Source organism: Akebia trifoliata, unplaced genomic scaffold, assembly GCF_017979445.1.
Source record: "Akebia trifoliata isolate Shusen 1 unplaced genomic scaffold, ASM1797944v1 Contig00244, whole genome shotgun sequence".
Classification (NCBI taxonomy): domain Eukaryota; kingdom Viridiplantae; phylum Streptophyta; class Magnoliopsida; order Ranunculales; family Lardizabalaceae; genus Akebia; species Akebia trifoliata.
In genome coordinates, this window is record NW_028236895.1 from 29149 (window position 1) to 45479 (window position 16331).

Genomic DNA, 16331 nt, shown 5'->3' on the forward strand with positions numbered 1-16331 from the left:
GAGATCAGAAACAAATTAATATAATAAGACCAAAAAGCCAAATTATATATCTCAATCCTTAATAAGATAAAAGGAAATATTGAAAAATATGCCTGCATGACCACTTCTTCTCTATGACTCCCGTTCTTCTTCTTAGTCTTCTGCATTTAATGTCCAATGACTGAGTCATTGACTCACGCGTTTCTTGTTTAAGAAAACATAATAGTAGTCAATAATGGTTTACAAAACTTCTAACCCCATTACAAATGGTTTACAAAAAATGAACGGTCCACAATTTTTCAACCTGTAAACTAGGGCTAAAAGTTTTGGAATGGGCTGATTTTTGGTGAGGATGGTCTTCTCACCGTAGAGATTATCCTCACCAAAAATCAGCCCATTCCAAAACCTCTAACCCATTTTTTGAAAAGTATTTTGCCAAAATGTTTATTGCTCAACGGGACCCTATACATACATACATATATATATATATATATATAATATATATATATATATATATATATATATATATATAATATATATATATATATATATATGTATGTATATATATGTATGTATATATATATATATATGTATATATGTATGTATGTATAGGGGCGGTTCAAGGGCCATATGAGAAAACATATGAAAAAACTTTCGTTTTTCAAAATAAGAGTTAGAGGTTTTGGATTGAGCTGATTTTTTGCAAGGATGGTCACTATGATGAAAAGATCATCCTCACAAAAAATCAGCTCAATCAGAAACTTCTAAATCCATCAAAAGTAATTTACAAATTAGTGATAAAAATTGGTAAAAAATCGATGGTCCACATTCTAAATCACTTTTAATGGGGTTAGAAGTTTTAGATTGGGCTGATTTTTTTTTTTTTTTTGATGATCTTCCCATCATAGAGATCATCCTCACAAAAAATCAGCTCAATCCAAAATTTCTAACCCTATTTTAAAATTTTATTAAAAACGAAAGTTTTTACATATGTTTTCTCATATGGCCCTTGAACCTGACCCATATATATATATATATATATATGAGTCGTGCTGGAGTGACAGGATTTACTGTGATTCTCACAATTCTGACGTAGACATGCATACCTAACCATTGATGATTTTTACTCGTATCACGAGGAAACACATCTATAGTTATGTGCACATCTCACATCAGACTTGTAAGAATTGCAATAAGTACTGTGTCATTCCAGCATTTTCCTATATATAGTGAGAGAGTGTTCACTAATCAAAGTTTTGTCCTATATAAGGGAAAAAGATTTCTGAATGAATTGAATTTTAGTAAAGATGATCTCCTCACCATAGAGATCATCCCATTCCGAAACTTCTCGTAATAATGAAAAATGTTTGGAATCGATAAAAAATAAAAAATAAAAAAATAAAAAAAGAGTTGTTCTAAACAAATTTCTTTCGACATTGTACTTAACTCTGCACTGATGTGGCAATGCACAACGAATTATAAATTTTTTTCTTTATAAATTGTTGAGATCTAAATACAAATGATTGATAAGTTGGCTAGTTTCAATCTAGTTGGGATGTACTCAATTTATTGGGATGCAATTCCTCGCCCCTACCAAAAATGATGTATATATTCAAATTCTTATTGATTACTTAGTTTATTTGATTTACTCATGTATTGGTGTTTAAGTTAACTTGAAAGTTAAATAAAAAAATTCTTTTATGTTATCAATTATTTTATTTTATAATTAGATTTTTTCTGCTTTTATTCTAAAAAATCTCCAAAGTAATGCCAGGCCCAGCCCGAATCAACTAGCCCATTTAGCGAAAGGGTGGGAGAATCCGTGTCACCCCAGCATTACCCTTTAAAACGCGTCCATCACGTTGCATTCAATATTTTACCAGATCAAATATTAGCCATCTCCTCTCTCTCTCTCTCTCTCATTCAATATTTTACCAGATCAAATATTAGCCATCTCTCTCTCTCTCTCTCTCTCTCTCTCTCTCTCTCTCTCTCTCTCTCATTCAATATTTTACCAGGTCAAATATGAGTCCTCTCTCTCTCTCTCTCTCTCTCCATAGATGTATATATAAGAGCATTTTAGGCATTATGACAAAACCATCCTTCTTGCGGCTCCTTTTCTCTTCTCACCAAACATAACTGAATTTCTTTCTTCTCAGCCCACATGAAGAACTCGAACCAAATTCTTTCTTCTCTCTTCTTCTTTTTCTTCTTCTTACTCTCTTGGAAGATCTTCTTCAGTAGTATGTCGGTCATGGCTTATCAACACACACCTCGGTTGGAGTTTAATGTTGGAGTGGTCCTTGATATGGAAAGTTCAGTGGGAAAGGTAGGGTTAAGCTGCATGTCCTTGGCACTTTCTGACTTCTACACTACTCACAGTTTCTACAAAACAAGATTGGTTCTCCACACTAGGGACTCAAAGAAAGATGTCCTTGGTGCTGCATCTGCAGGTAATTTACTCTTTTTTTTTTTTTTTTCTTAATACCTTTTAATTTTAACTTTAAGTGAGACTAACCGGCCAGACTTATGGGTTGTTGCATTTTTATTAGGGGTGCAACTTGGTTTGATTCGGTTCAGTTTAAGGTCAAATTGGAACGGAACCAATATAGATCGGTTCTACTAAATAAGAACCAGAATTGAACCAAATTCCATTGGAACCAAACCAACCCAAACTAAATTAAAGTTGGTTTGGTTTCACAGATTGCAAATATTTTATAAATTATAAATAATATTTTTTAATAAAAAAATAAACATAAAATTTCATATAATAAACCACAAATCTATTTATAAAAAGTCATTAGTTTATCCATAAAAGTTCACTAATCTATGTACTAACTCTTAAAATAATTCTTAATAATTATTATATATATTTATTGCATAGGGATTCGGTTATCAGATTGGTTCATTTCTATACAAGCTTGATCTGAGAACTGAACTAAATCGATTGATTCTCCATTTTCGTAACTCGGAACCAAACCGCAACTTGTTTCAAACCGAACCAAACCACCCCATAGCTATCGATTTGATTCGATTCTCGGTTACCCTCCATTTTTTCAATCAAATAAAAGCAACAGCTAAATCTGCCTGATAAATATCTAATTTTTAAGCCATTGAAAAATTCTACTAGTCTAATATGAGTCACATTGCTCGACTAATTATTTTTTTTTAATCAAATCAAAGAGTTATCCCATTTAGTCTTGGGGCCTACTTGTTCAAGTCGAATTGAATCCTGATTTTCAAGATGACTTGGATTAGTTTTAAAACATTGATTTTTTATTGTTGTTTCCTCCCTTATCTTTTATTTTAAAGGAAAATGTGCAGGACACTACATTAGACACTAAGCTGACGTGGAGTTGTGAATGGAGCCAAAGATATTTTTCCTCAGTACAGAGGAGCAAAGAGCATCTATGCATGGCATTGTGCACACCTTCACGTCAATGTAGTGTCTAACACAATGTCCTCCACAGTCACTCAAGGATAACTCTATTTAAAAACTATTAGAACTTGGCATGTGCAAGTGCACATGTATAAAAAAGGTTTATTTGTAATTTAAAATATTGATAAAAGAGTTTTTGGAAAACAAATTGTAAAATAGATATTTTTATAATTTTGAAAATCAAACAAATGCAGGATGCAATTTTCACTTTTTTTTTTTTTTTCACTAAAATGACTTTGATTATATTAAATTTAAATATAAAAGTAGGCATTTATGATCACTCAAATTTTGGTGTCGAAACACTTCTACTCCGCCTTCTCTCATTCTAATAGTAAAGATAAGGGCCGTGATAATCTGACTACTCCATGTGATATACTCAATCGACTCCCTTGACGTGACATGGACGATAATCGTCAATCTATACTCCTCGGAAAACACAATTGCACATCCCATAAAAAATGCAGTTGTGTATCCCAAGGAATATACATCTATTGTTTTAACAAGTCACATCAGAGGGAGTCGATTGAGTGTGGACGTGGGTAATCCGATTATCACACTTCTAAAGATAAAGGATGTATTTTTCATTTGGTTTTGTTAAGAAATGAGGGTAATTAAATCATCATCATTTGTTTTTTGAGATAGACTAGTCTAACTAAAATAGTCACCTTCTTGCCCCAACCGGAATTTGTCGTTTTAAAGGTTAGGTGCTAACCTGATGAATCAATAACAGCCACACAAATGACCCTTGAGATACACGTTCAAATCACTCTATTATTTAGAAATAAACCTGTAAAATTATAAAATTATTTACAAGTCTTTTATCAAATAAAGGAAATTTCCTTGTTTCTCATCAACGTCTTTTTCATTCTCTCATGTCTCTGTCTACTTATCTTTCTTTCTCTCACAAATATCTCTCCATCGCTACGCCTCTCTCTCTCTCTCTCAAAATTCCTATGTTTCTGTGTATGTTTATTGACTAAATGTCTTCATATCAGATTCTTAAAACTCTGATGTTATTTTTGTGAATAAGACAGTGTGAAAATTGGATTTACTGGAATTTCTAATCTGGGGAATAATTCGGAAACTCATTTGATTGGGAGATTTTGACTGAAGAATCATGTCTGTTCATTTGTTTGAGTTAGATGTCTTTCAATAAAATTTAATGAGGGGAAATACTGATAAAGGGAATTTTCTGGAGAGGTTTAAAAGCATAAAACATATTTCGATCTTTGAAAGTCTAACCAAATTCAGTGTTTGTGTATGTTCATTGGATAAATTCATCATCTTAAAGATTCTCAAAATTCTAACGTTATTTTTTGTGACTAACACACACACACACACACATATCTATAGGGTCGGGTTTTCGTATACCCCTATTACGACTCACATTGCGACACACCATTTTGTCTTATATGGGCAAAAATGTTTGGAATGGGCTGATTTTTTGTGAGGATGATCTCTATGGTGAGGAGATCATCTTTACCAAACTTCTAGCCCCATGTTTACAAGTTGAAAAATTTTAGACCGTCCAATTTTTGTCCATCAATTTTGATGGGGTTACAAGTTTTGGAATGGGCTGATTTTTTGTCAGGATGATCCCCTAGTCACAGAGATCATCCTCACAAAAAATCAGCCCATTCCAAACATTTTTGCCCATATAAGGCAAACGGTGTGTCGCAATGTGAGTCATAATAGGGGTCGTAATAACGCCATCCATATATATATATTTGGGTAGTGTTCAATGGCAAAATTTTTGGCAAAACATATTTCAAAACATGAATTAGAAGTTTTGGAATAGGCTGATTTTTTATGAGGATGATCTCTATGGTGAGGAGATCATCCTCACCAAAAATCAGCCCATTCCAAAACTTCTAACCCCATGTTTACAAGTTGAAAAATCATGGACCGTCCATTTTTTGTAAACTGTTTTTTATGGGGTTAGAAGTTTTGGAATGAGCTGATTTTTGGTGATGATGATCTTCTCACTGTAGAGATCATCCTCACCAAAAATCAGCCTATTCCAAAACTTCTAACTTAAGTTTTGAAAAATGTTTTGCCAAAAAATTTGCTAAAAAGTTTGCCATTGAACGTGACCCTATATATATATAGGGAAATGTTTAGCACCCTTAGTTTTACCACACACTTTAACAAACGTTTTTTGTCCTACATGGGTTAGAAGTTTTGGAATGGGCTGATTTTTGGTGAGGATGATCTATATGATTAGAAGATCATCCTCCCCAAAAATCAGCCCATTCCAAAATGTTTAGCCCCATGTTTACAAGTTGAAAAATCGTGGACCGTCAAACATTTTGGCAAAACATTTTTCAAAACATGGGTCAGAGGTTTTGGAATGGGCTGATTTTTGGTGAGGATGATCTCTACGGTGAGGAGATCATTATCACCAAAAATCAGTCCATTCCAAAACTTCTAACCCCATCAAAAATGGTTTACAAAAAATGGACGGTTCACGATTTTTCAACTTGTAAACTAGGGCTAGAAGGTTTGGAATGGGCTGATTTTTGGTGAGGATGATCTCCTCACTGTAGAGATCATCCTCACCAAAAATTAGCCTATTCCAAAACCTCTAACCCATGTTTTGCCAAAATGTTTGTTGCTGAATGGGACCCATATATATATATATATATAGGGAAATGTTCAGCAACAAACATTTTGACAAACATTTTGGCAAAACATTTTTCAAAATATGGGTTAGAGGTTTTGGAATGGGCTGATTTTTGGTGAGGATGATCTCTACGGTGAGGAGATCATCATCACCAAAACTCAGCCCATTCCAAAACCTCTTACCCATCAAAAATGGCTTACAAAAAATGGACGGTCCACGATTTCCCAACTTGTAAACATGGGTTAGAAGTTTTGGAATGGGCTGATTTTTGATGAGGATGATCTCCTCACCATAGAGATCATGCTCATCAAAAATCAGCCCATTCCAAAACCTCTAACCCATGTTTTGCCAAAATGTTTTGCCAAAATGTTTGTTGCTGAAAGGGACCCATATATATATATATATAGGGAAATGTTTGGCACCAAACATTTTGGCAAAACATTTTTCAAAACATGGGTTAGAAGTTTTGGAATTAGCTGATTTTTGGTGAGGATGATCTCTTCAGTGAGGAGATCATCATCATCAAAAATTAGTCCATTCCAAAACTTCTAACCCCATCAAAAATGGTTTACAAAAAATGGATGGTCCACTATTTTTCAACTTGTAAACATGAGGCTAGAAGTTAATGAGCTGATTTTTTGTGATGATGATCTCCTCACAGTAGAGATCATCCTCACCAAAAATCAGTCCGTTATAAAACTTCTAACCCATGTAAGACAAAAATGGTTGGCCAAAATGTTTGGTGCTTAACGGGATCCATATATATAGGGCATTCGGATGATAATCTTAGGTCGACAATGTTGGTTGACAAAATTTGTCTTAAATAACTTAAAAGTTTGGGATTGGGTTGACTTTTTTTGAGGATGATTTATATGTCGAAGAGATCACTCTCACAAAAATCAGCTCAATCTGACCATAAAAAATGATTTATAAATTTACAATAAAAATTGACGGTCCACAATTCTTCACCTTTGTAAACTACTTCTAATGGGGATAAGAATTGTGAACTCGACACTTAATAAAAAGCGTCGAGTTCGATAGTTATAAAAAGTAATAAACTCAACAATAAATAAAAAAGTGGTGAGTTTGCCAGTAGCCATCGACCATTAAGAAAGAAAAAGTTTACTAAATGTTCTGTCAAGTCTCCATGCAATACTCAGGAGAACTCTAAAAAGTACTTGAAGGAATTTGACCATGCCAGTTAGCTTAGAGTTTTTGTCCACAAGGAACACCTGTAAATGTTAGTCAGCTTAGAGTTTTTTTTATTCACGACTCAAATTGCTGGTCTACATCTTATCTTTATGATTCAGGTTGAATGTCCACGTCAACTATTGTAACAAGGTTGATCTTGAAAAATTGAATCTTGATTTCGATGATTCAAGTTCAAATGCCGAGACCGACAATTTTCAAACTTTTTATCTTGACGATTGTAAAAGTTGATCTTGAAAATTGGAACAAAGGTCAATTTCAATGATTTAAATTGTTCATCATCACAATTATTTTGTATCATCAATCTCACCAATTGAAGGGGGATAAATGGACCATCAAGTGAACGTGGAAATTTAGGGGGTCTTTAGAAAAAAGTACCTCCCACAGGGTGCACTAAGTAATTTTCCATAATTACTTAGGAAAAGGATCAGTTAAATATTTTGAAAACAAGTTCAGCATCTTAATTTCGTTTCATAATATTTCTCCGATACTGACTTTGACCCTCAGATCTTTTATCTTCAACCTTCCTTAATACTCTATCTACTTCCGTATACAAATCTCAAGACAAGATAAGATTTTTTGAAAAAGTAAAATTTTAAGGATTTTTTACAAGGATTGCGACAAGGTCGAAAACAAGGAATTGAAGATAAGTTTCAATAATTTAGCATAAAGGTTAAAGAACATGAAAATGACCAATGGAGAGAAAAATCAAGGGATTTTTGGTTAAAGATTGAAGATGGAGATATTTAGCATTAATCTACAACAAAAGTCCAAAGTAAGGGTCATGTCATCCGTTTGAAAATAGAGAGGTATCTCAAATATTCACCAAATTAGAGGGGGTATGCCTAAATCAACTCTTTTTCAAACCTCTTCGACTAGTTTAATCTCTTTCCAAAAAAGGAGTGGAGGTCTCAAAGATCGCATCAGATTTTGGGCAAGAATTGGAAACAGATTTAGTGGAAAATTTCAAATTAATTCTCTAACAAGAACATCAGATTTAGTGAATTAGTTATAAGCTGTGAAATACTTGTTGATTGCTTGTTTCGAACATTTATTTCCTTCATTAATAACTTTTATTCTCATCAAATACAGCTCTAGACCTTTTAAAAAATGTGGAAGTGCAAGCCATCATAGGACCATTATCATCATCACAGGCCAATTTCATTGTTGAGCTTGGAAACAAAACTCAAGTGCCCATTATTTCTTTCTCTGCAACAACTCCTTCTCAATCTTCCACTCAAACTCCTTACTTCATTAGAACAGCCCCAAATGATTCCGCTCAAGTAAAAGCCATTGCTGCCATTGTTCAAGCTTTTGGATGGAGGGAAGTCGTACCCATCTATGAAGACACGGATTATGGAAATGGAATCGTACCTTATCTAACCGATGCTTTCCAAAATATAGATACCAAAGTTCCTTACAGGAGTGCCATTCCTCTTTCAGCCACGGATGATCAAATCCTTGAAGAGCTTTACAAGTTGATGACAATGGAGACTAGAGTCTTCATTGTACACATGAAGATGTCTCTTGGTTCACGTCTTTTCCTTAAGGCGAAAGAGGCAGGAATGATAAGAAATGGGTACTCATGGATTATCACAGATGGAGTAACTAATCTTTTAAGTTCCATGGATTCCTATGTCATCGATTCAATGCAAGGAGCATTGGGTGTAAGGCCTTATGTTCCGAGATCGAAAGAGCTTGAAAGTTTTAGAGTTCGATGGAAGAAGAAATTCCTCCAAGAGAACCCTAATGTCGCAAGAGCCAAACTAAGCATTTTTGGGTTATGGGCTTATGATACAGTTTGGGCATTAGCAATGGCAGCAGAGAAAGTTGGGTGTGCAAACTCTCACTTGTTGAAGCCAAAAGTTATCAACAACTCGAGTGAACTTTCAACAATAGGACTTTCTCAGATAGGCCCCAAACTTTTGCAAGTGATTTTGAAGACTAGATTTAAAGGCTTGAGTGGGGAATTTGTTCTTGTCAATGGGGAAATACAAACGTTCGCCTTTCAGATACTTAATGTGATTGGTAATGGGGGGAGAGAGATCGGGTTTTGGACTCCAACATCAGGAATTTTGCGGAGCATAAACACGAATAGTACAAGTATGTACACAAATTCTAAAGCCAATCTCGGAGCAATCATATGGCCTGGTGATTCTACAGTTATGCCTAAGGGTTGGGTTATTCCCACAAATGGGAAAAAATTGAGGATTGGAGTCCCACTAAAGCAGGGTTTTCATGAATTTTTAAAAGTGAAATGGGACAATACTACTAACTCAACGAGGGTCACAGGATACTGCATAGATGTGTTCAATGCTGTCATGGACAGATTACCGTATGCCGTCTCTTACGAGTTCATTCCCTTCCAGAAACCTGATGGTACAACTGCTGGGACATATGATGATCTGGTCTATCAAGTGTATCTTAAGGTCAGTTTGAATATTTTTCAAGTAGTTTTCTTGTTTTTAGTCTTTCAGCTTAAACAGGAATACTTTTGATTGCTAAACAGAATTTTGATGCCGTCGTTGGAGATACAACCATACTAGCCAACCGATCCCAGTATGTAGATTTTACATTACCATATACCGAGACGGGGGTATCAATGCTCGTGCCTGTCAAAGATGACGAGAACAAAAATAATGCGTGGATTTTCTTGAAGCCTTTAACTAAAAATCTTTGGTTAACAGTTTTTGCCTTCTTTATATTCACCGGTTTTGTGATTTGGGTACTTGAACACCGGGTAAATGATGAATTTAGAGGACCAGCAACTCATCAGTTTGGCATGATGTTTTGGTTCTCCTTCTCGACAATCGTTTTCGCTCATAGTAATTTTTCTTCCATCTCTTTATATTAACAAATTATTAATTTCTATAGAGATAACAATATCTAGAAACCTAAAGCAATATCTCAATATTTATTTTTCTTGATAATTCAATGTAACTGTTCTCATGAGTGCAGGGGAGAAAGTGGTGAGCAACTTGGCTAGGTTTGTGGTGATCATATGGATTTTTGTTGTGCTTGTACTCACATCCAGTTACACAGCAAGCTTGACATCAATGTTGACGGTTCAACAACTTCAGCCGACAATCACTGATATCAAACAACTTATAAAGACTCGTGAACTTGTCGGGTATCAAGAAGGTTCATTTGTGTTTGGGCTCTTGAAACAAATGGGGTTTGATGAACCCAAGCTCAAGTCCTATAAGTCTACCGAAGAGTTCGAGCAAGCTTTATCAATGGGGAGTCAAAATGGTGGCATTGCCGCTGTTTTTGATGAGATCCCTTTTATTAAGCTCCTAGTTGCAAAATATTGCGCTAAGTATACTATAGTCGGATCTACGTATAAGACCAATGGACTCGGCTTTGTAAGTCTTTCCCTGCATCCACCTACTTCACCACCACCACCACCAGTATATAATTTATATAAGGGTTAGGGGATGCTAATGTTGGCCAATACGAGCATTGGGTGTTAGCAACGTCCCATTTTTATTTTTATTTTTTGGAGAAATCCCTAAAAAAGGTTTTCTTTTTTCCTTTTAGCTGGTAAAAAAATTCATCGGCTTTATTTTCATTGTGCATTGACATTTTGTGATATATGTCGAAGTGTCGTTGCAATGAAACCGAAGTCCATGCTTTTTAAAAATAGAAAACAAAGAATTTCATTTTAGGTATTTTTACGAAGAACATGTAATCAAATTAGGTTAATAGCATCTAACAGTTGAATTGATCGTTTTGCATTTCCCATATATATTGAAATATGGATGGTTTTTTAAATCTTAGTTTTGTTCCTTGAAATTTCTATACTTTTTGCAGGTGTTCCCAAGGGGTTCTCCTCTAGTACCTGATGTTTCGAGGGCAGTTTTAAATGTAACAGAGGGAGATGAAATGGAACAAATTGTGAAAAAGTGGTTTGGACAAGATACAAGTTGCCCAGACCCGAACAACACAGTCTCTTCAAATAGTCTCTCTCTTCGCAGTTTCTGGGGTCTCTTTCTCATCTTTTTCGTCTGTTCAATTTTAGCCTTATTTATATACTCGGTTATTTTCTATTACAACCATAAGCCTATATGGAGAGAGATTGATCCTGAAAAATCAATTTGGCAAAAAATTTGTGTTATGGCAAGACAATTCGATCAAAAAGACCTCTCTTCACATGCTTTCAGAAAAACGGATCTTCGGAATGGACCTAATATCGAGGTTGCAAGTGGTGAAGCTTCACCGAATATTAATGCTCCAGCGAGTCCATCAAGCTTTCCCTACCAGACAGAAGGAACATCCACTCCCTTGGAAGACCTATTGGCAAGTTATGATCAAACCCATAAATGTTAACCACTTAAAAGATGATGCCTTCCGTTGAGTTTAATAATCTAAATATATGTATATATATATATATATATATATATAGAGAGAGAGAGAGAGAGAGAGAGAGTTTATTTCATTTTGATTTATGAGAATTGGGGTTCACAACACATGGGTTTAATCCTAGCTCTTTAATTAGAAATGGTTTCTTGCTAGTTGTTCAATTTGACGGTGCTCTAAGGCAGAAACTATAGGTCTTATGAGTAACGTTTTCTGGAGTATCTGTGCATAATATCTTCTCTGCAAAGGCGAGGTTTTATCCTCGTGGACTTTTCTAACCTCGAATCCTTACATCACGTTTGATGGTCGACTGAGATCTGAGGAAAACAATGATTTTTCTTGGGGTAGGATCTGTTTGTCTTGTGAATCCCAAGGAATATCATCCCATCTCAGCCTTAAATTTGATGTTTTGTCTCAAATTGTGTTTGAGGCTAGAATCTTCCTTATCTCGGTGATTAGAGAGCTTCTATTGCCACATCAGCTTTTACTAGCAACACCTAGGATGTGTACTAATTCTTTGGTGATTTACAAATGGATTGGGTTGGCACTAGCAAAAGTTCACTACGTCATATTGCATTTTTCGTGACATCATAATTGCACTAAAAACGACTGCTAAAAACTGTCGTTAATTGCGATAGTTTTTAGCTGTCGTTTAACCGTCGTTTATATAGAATCACGGACAATATTCAGTAAAAGTTGGGGTGCCAATAGCCACTCTAAAAAAACCCTTTCTTCCCCGGTCCAAAAGAGAAGAATGACACTCTATGTCTCTCGTTCTCTCCCACTCTAGGATTTGCACGCGCGCACACACACACTTTCTCTCTCTCCACAGCTTACCAGACCTAGGGTTCGTGCACTCTCTCCCTCCATAGATTCTTAGACTTAGGGTTTATGTTCTGTCGATCTCTTTCAGATTTTCTCTCAGATGCAATAGGATTTCAATTCTCAAGGATTTCGATCTCTCTTAGGAGAAATCGGATTTCAACTCTTTGGGTTTCGATTTCTCTTAGATTGAAAGCTGAGTTCTGCTAAGGTATTCTCACTCTTTAAGGTATGATCGACTGTAAATTCTGATTTGAAGATAATCGACTGTAAATCGATGATGATTTGTTGGTTTACTAGTGGGTCTTATGATTAAATTTATCTTCAATTCTTTTAGTGATTCATTTTGTATTATTTTTATGTTTTAATGGTGGATTCTATGAGGATTGTGAGGGTTTGGATATGAAATTGTGAGATTATTTTGAACTAGAAAGTGATGTTATTTTTTATAGAAAATTCTAAGTTATATAATAAGAATTAAGGCAATGCTCAAAAGACGGATTAAGATAAGATTTTAGATAGTTAAAATTAATTTTCTAACGAGGTTGAAGATGAATGACTTTATGAAGAGAAAACACAATGCTTTTTTGGTTACAAGTTGAAATGAGGGTATTTTGAATATTTTTTGTTATTCTAGGAAAAAATAAAATGTCAAAAAGGGAATATCTAACTGCCTTAAAAAACCTGTTGAATTATGTTGCTGATGTATCACCAGATGGCCAATATCTAACTACCATAAACAACCCAGATAAGGTGTTTGTGCCCTTTTTTTTTTTTCGTTGAATCAGGATCCAGAACGGTATTTACGTGGCAAGTTTTGGCTGGTGTTTAAAACACACTGGGCTCCTAAACAAGCCGTTTTCTATATGGCATGTATCCCTATGTGTTTAAATTCCAACCAAAATATGCCACGTAGACACTGTATGTTACTATAGGAACGGGACACCGTTCTGGATTGCGACTCTTTTTTGTTGTGTGTCCTAGTTGGTTTTGTTCATCAAATACACAACTTGGGGGGTCACAACGATCTAAGGGTTGTAAGGAAGGCAGGAAGCAGAGTCCCCTGCCCAGGGGTTCATGTATGGAGAACCTGACCCAACAAAAATTTAATAGGGATATAGTTTAGGCGAGAACGTTCAAATATGCCATTTATGGCTTCGGGATAGTTGGCTTCGGAATTGAGTCTCTCTTATAGATTATCAAAGATGTATTCTTAAAAATGAAGGCAAAAAAAAAAAAAAATCAAAGAATAAGTCACGATGGAATGAAAACATGTAGTTGGGTAGCTAATCAACTCCCAGGAGTACAAGATCCAGAGGAGAGAAGTGGGTATCTCCAGGACCTTTTTGGGTCTATTTCCTCAAATGGGATTTATCCTTTAATTAAATTGGATTTTTATTTTATATTATTTTATTGACTTGGAAAGCTAATGTGGGTCCTGTTTATAAATCCTCAAAGTCAGAAATCACCAATAAGGCTCATCGTTGATGCCTAGGTTCGGTCAATATATTATAAAAAGTGCCACGTGGTATATTTTCATTAATTAGAATAGTTTTAAAGGAAACATCAATCAACTGCAGTGATGGGAGAATGTTCATGTTCCCTAGGGATGCCCTAAGACAAGTGCTGATCTCTAAGAAATCTGTTTTGTTTAACCATCTCAGCCATTGTATCAAAAGTTGATTCATAATTGAGGTTACAAAAGCCATATTTATTTTTTTATTTTTTAAACTTTTGAAAGAAGATCTATAATTTTGAGATACTTTAGACTGTGGTCTTCCATGAGAGATCAACAGAAAATGATCGAGTCTTGGCCCCTAAAATCCATTGTCTTCAATCTATTATCGATAATAAATTTCAACGAATCTACCTTGAGATTCATGAAATATGATCGTAAATGATTTTATTGATTTTTGATGAAAAGTAGATACAAATCTCAATGTTTCCTCTGATTAACAGTCAAACACAAAATAGTGATGATGACGTATGTAGTTTTTCTTCTCTCCGAGCTTCACGCTTTATTGGTTGAGAAGAATGCTTTGACGATGTCTTTGCTTTGTGATTAATCTTCTGTAAAGGTTTCTATAAATCTTCTTCTCTCAGAGCTTCGCGCTTTATCGATTGAGAATATTTTCTTGGCTTCCGGAGAAGGGCTTTATGCTTGATCTTTTCTTTAGTCGGAGTCCGGATCTCTAAAGAACCTTACTTTGTCTCTGAAAGAGTGCTTGAAAGCTTCTTCTTCTCTAGAGGGAAAGCTTTTGTCTTCTGAGAAAAAGTGATCCAGATCCCCTCTCAATAAGAAATGCTCTTGTATTTATAGACTTAAAGGTAATTTAACTTTCCAATTATACCCAACTTAAAGAGATTTAATTGATTTGTTTAAAGGGTTAAATTTGTCCAAATCCAATTTTAAAGATTTTATGGATCATTATTGGGTCAAACTCATTTACTTGGTTTGAGACCCAATATTTAAGATATGGATCACTTGAATTTGTTGAATTATGGGTTTTATCTACGGAACCCAACTCCAAACCATATGAGACCCGTCCCGATTAACGAATACCCAATTTAGATTTGTAGGCCCAATTTTGATTTGGTGGGCTTTTTGGTTAATTTACAAGGCTGCAGGGCCCGTTTAAATTTTGATGCCTACACCCATAGTCTATGTGTGTAGTTAGAAATTGATCAAGGTAATTTCAGCAAATCATCTTGGTCTCGAAGGCAACCGATCAAGATGCTCTATGTGAATAGTTAACACATTGACCATCCAAGATTAATTCAAAATGACTTGTCCAATATTTTAAATTATATTGGAAATTGTAGGAAAACATACTCAAACTATCGGTTAAGATAAAAATTCGGTGGAGTCAATCCTATTTTATATTTTTGATATAAAATTATTAATTTTTAATGAGTTAATATGTATATTAAATTTTTTTGTGAGAGAGCATCTACTCCACCTAATAATAATTATTTTAAATTTTAAATTGATTAAAGGGTTTGATTTGTTCAAAACAAAACGACTTATACAAGTCAACTCGGTATCCAGGGACAAGATTAGACAAAAATACCAGGATTTAAAACCATGCTTAAATGGTTCAAACTCCAACAAAATTAACACTTTTATTTTGTCAAAATTGACTAAAATCTGTTGTCAAAAGAAATTTTGTTGAAAATCCGTTCTTGTTTTTGAGATTTGAAGGTGGGAATACATAAAATCTTAAGATTGAAAGCGAATAATTTTTAAGAAAGATCAAGGCTTTTGACAATAAGTTGAATATGTAAATCTTCCAATTGTTTCATTAGTATCTCATCAATTGAAGAACTTCAACACTATCAAAAGTGACCTTTTTGTCACTGATTAGTAAACAATGGTGTTAATAAGTCTGCATTTGTAGATTTCCATTTATTATATGTTTAATTGGTTTCTATGATTTCCAATCTATTATATTATTAGATCACTACTACTTATTTATTTGAATTATTGGATGATACAGATGGATTTGGAAGCAATGTTTCTTACCCAAAAAATAAATAAAAAAAACAAAAAACAAAAAAAAAGAAGTCAAATGATCAGTCATCTATCTAAAGCTTCTATGTGGAAATTACTCATTCGAATCAGGCTGACATTGTCGATGTCCTTAATATATTTTATTTGACTCATTCGAGTTGACTTGTTAATTGTCAATTTGACTCAACTCTTCCTCACAAAACCAGCTTGTAATGTGAGGATTGCCCCAGGTGTATATATAGCCCAAGGTCGTGATACCCAAGCGATATGGGACTATTGGTCACACTCCCCCTTAGTGTCTCCTACATCCCTGAGGTACCCGCTCTGATACCAAGTAAAAGGCCATGGGCCTAACTCATCCTCACAATACCGGCTTGTGAGGTGATGAT

At 34.7% G+C, this 16331-nt stretch overlaps 1 protein-coding gene across 1 annotated transcript; it reads left to right on the forward strand.

The window, feature by feature from the left end:
* Positions 1–2067: 2067 nt before the first annotated feature.
* On the forward strand, positions 2068–11920 carry LOC147381810 (glutamate receptor 2.7-like). The gene is made up of 5 exons (XM_086429947.1): positions 2068–2432; positions 8343–9679; positions 9760–10075; positions 10209–10615; positions 11064–11920. Exons 1-5 carry the CDS (start codon positions 2144–2146, stop codon positions 11577–11579), a joined length of 2865 nt encoding a protein of 954 aa, XP_086286073.1. The 5' UTR covers positions 2068–2143; the 3' UTR covers positions 11580–11920.
* Positions 11921–16331: the final 4411 nt, after the last annotated feature.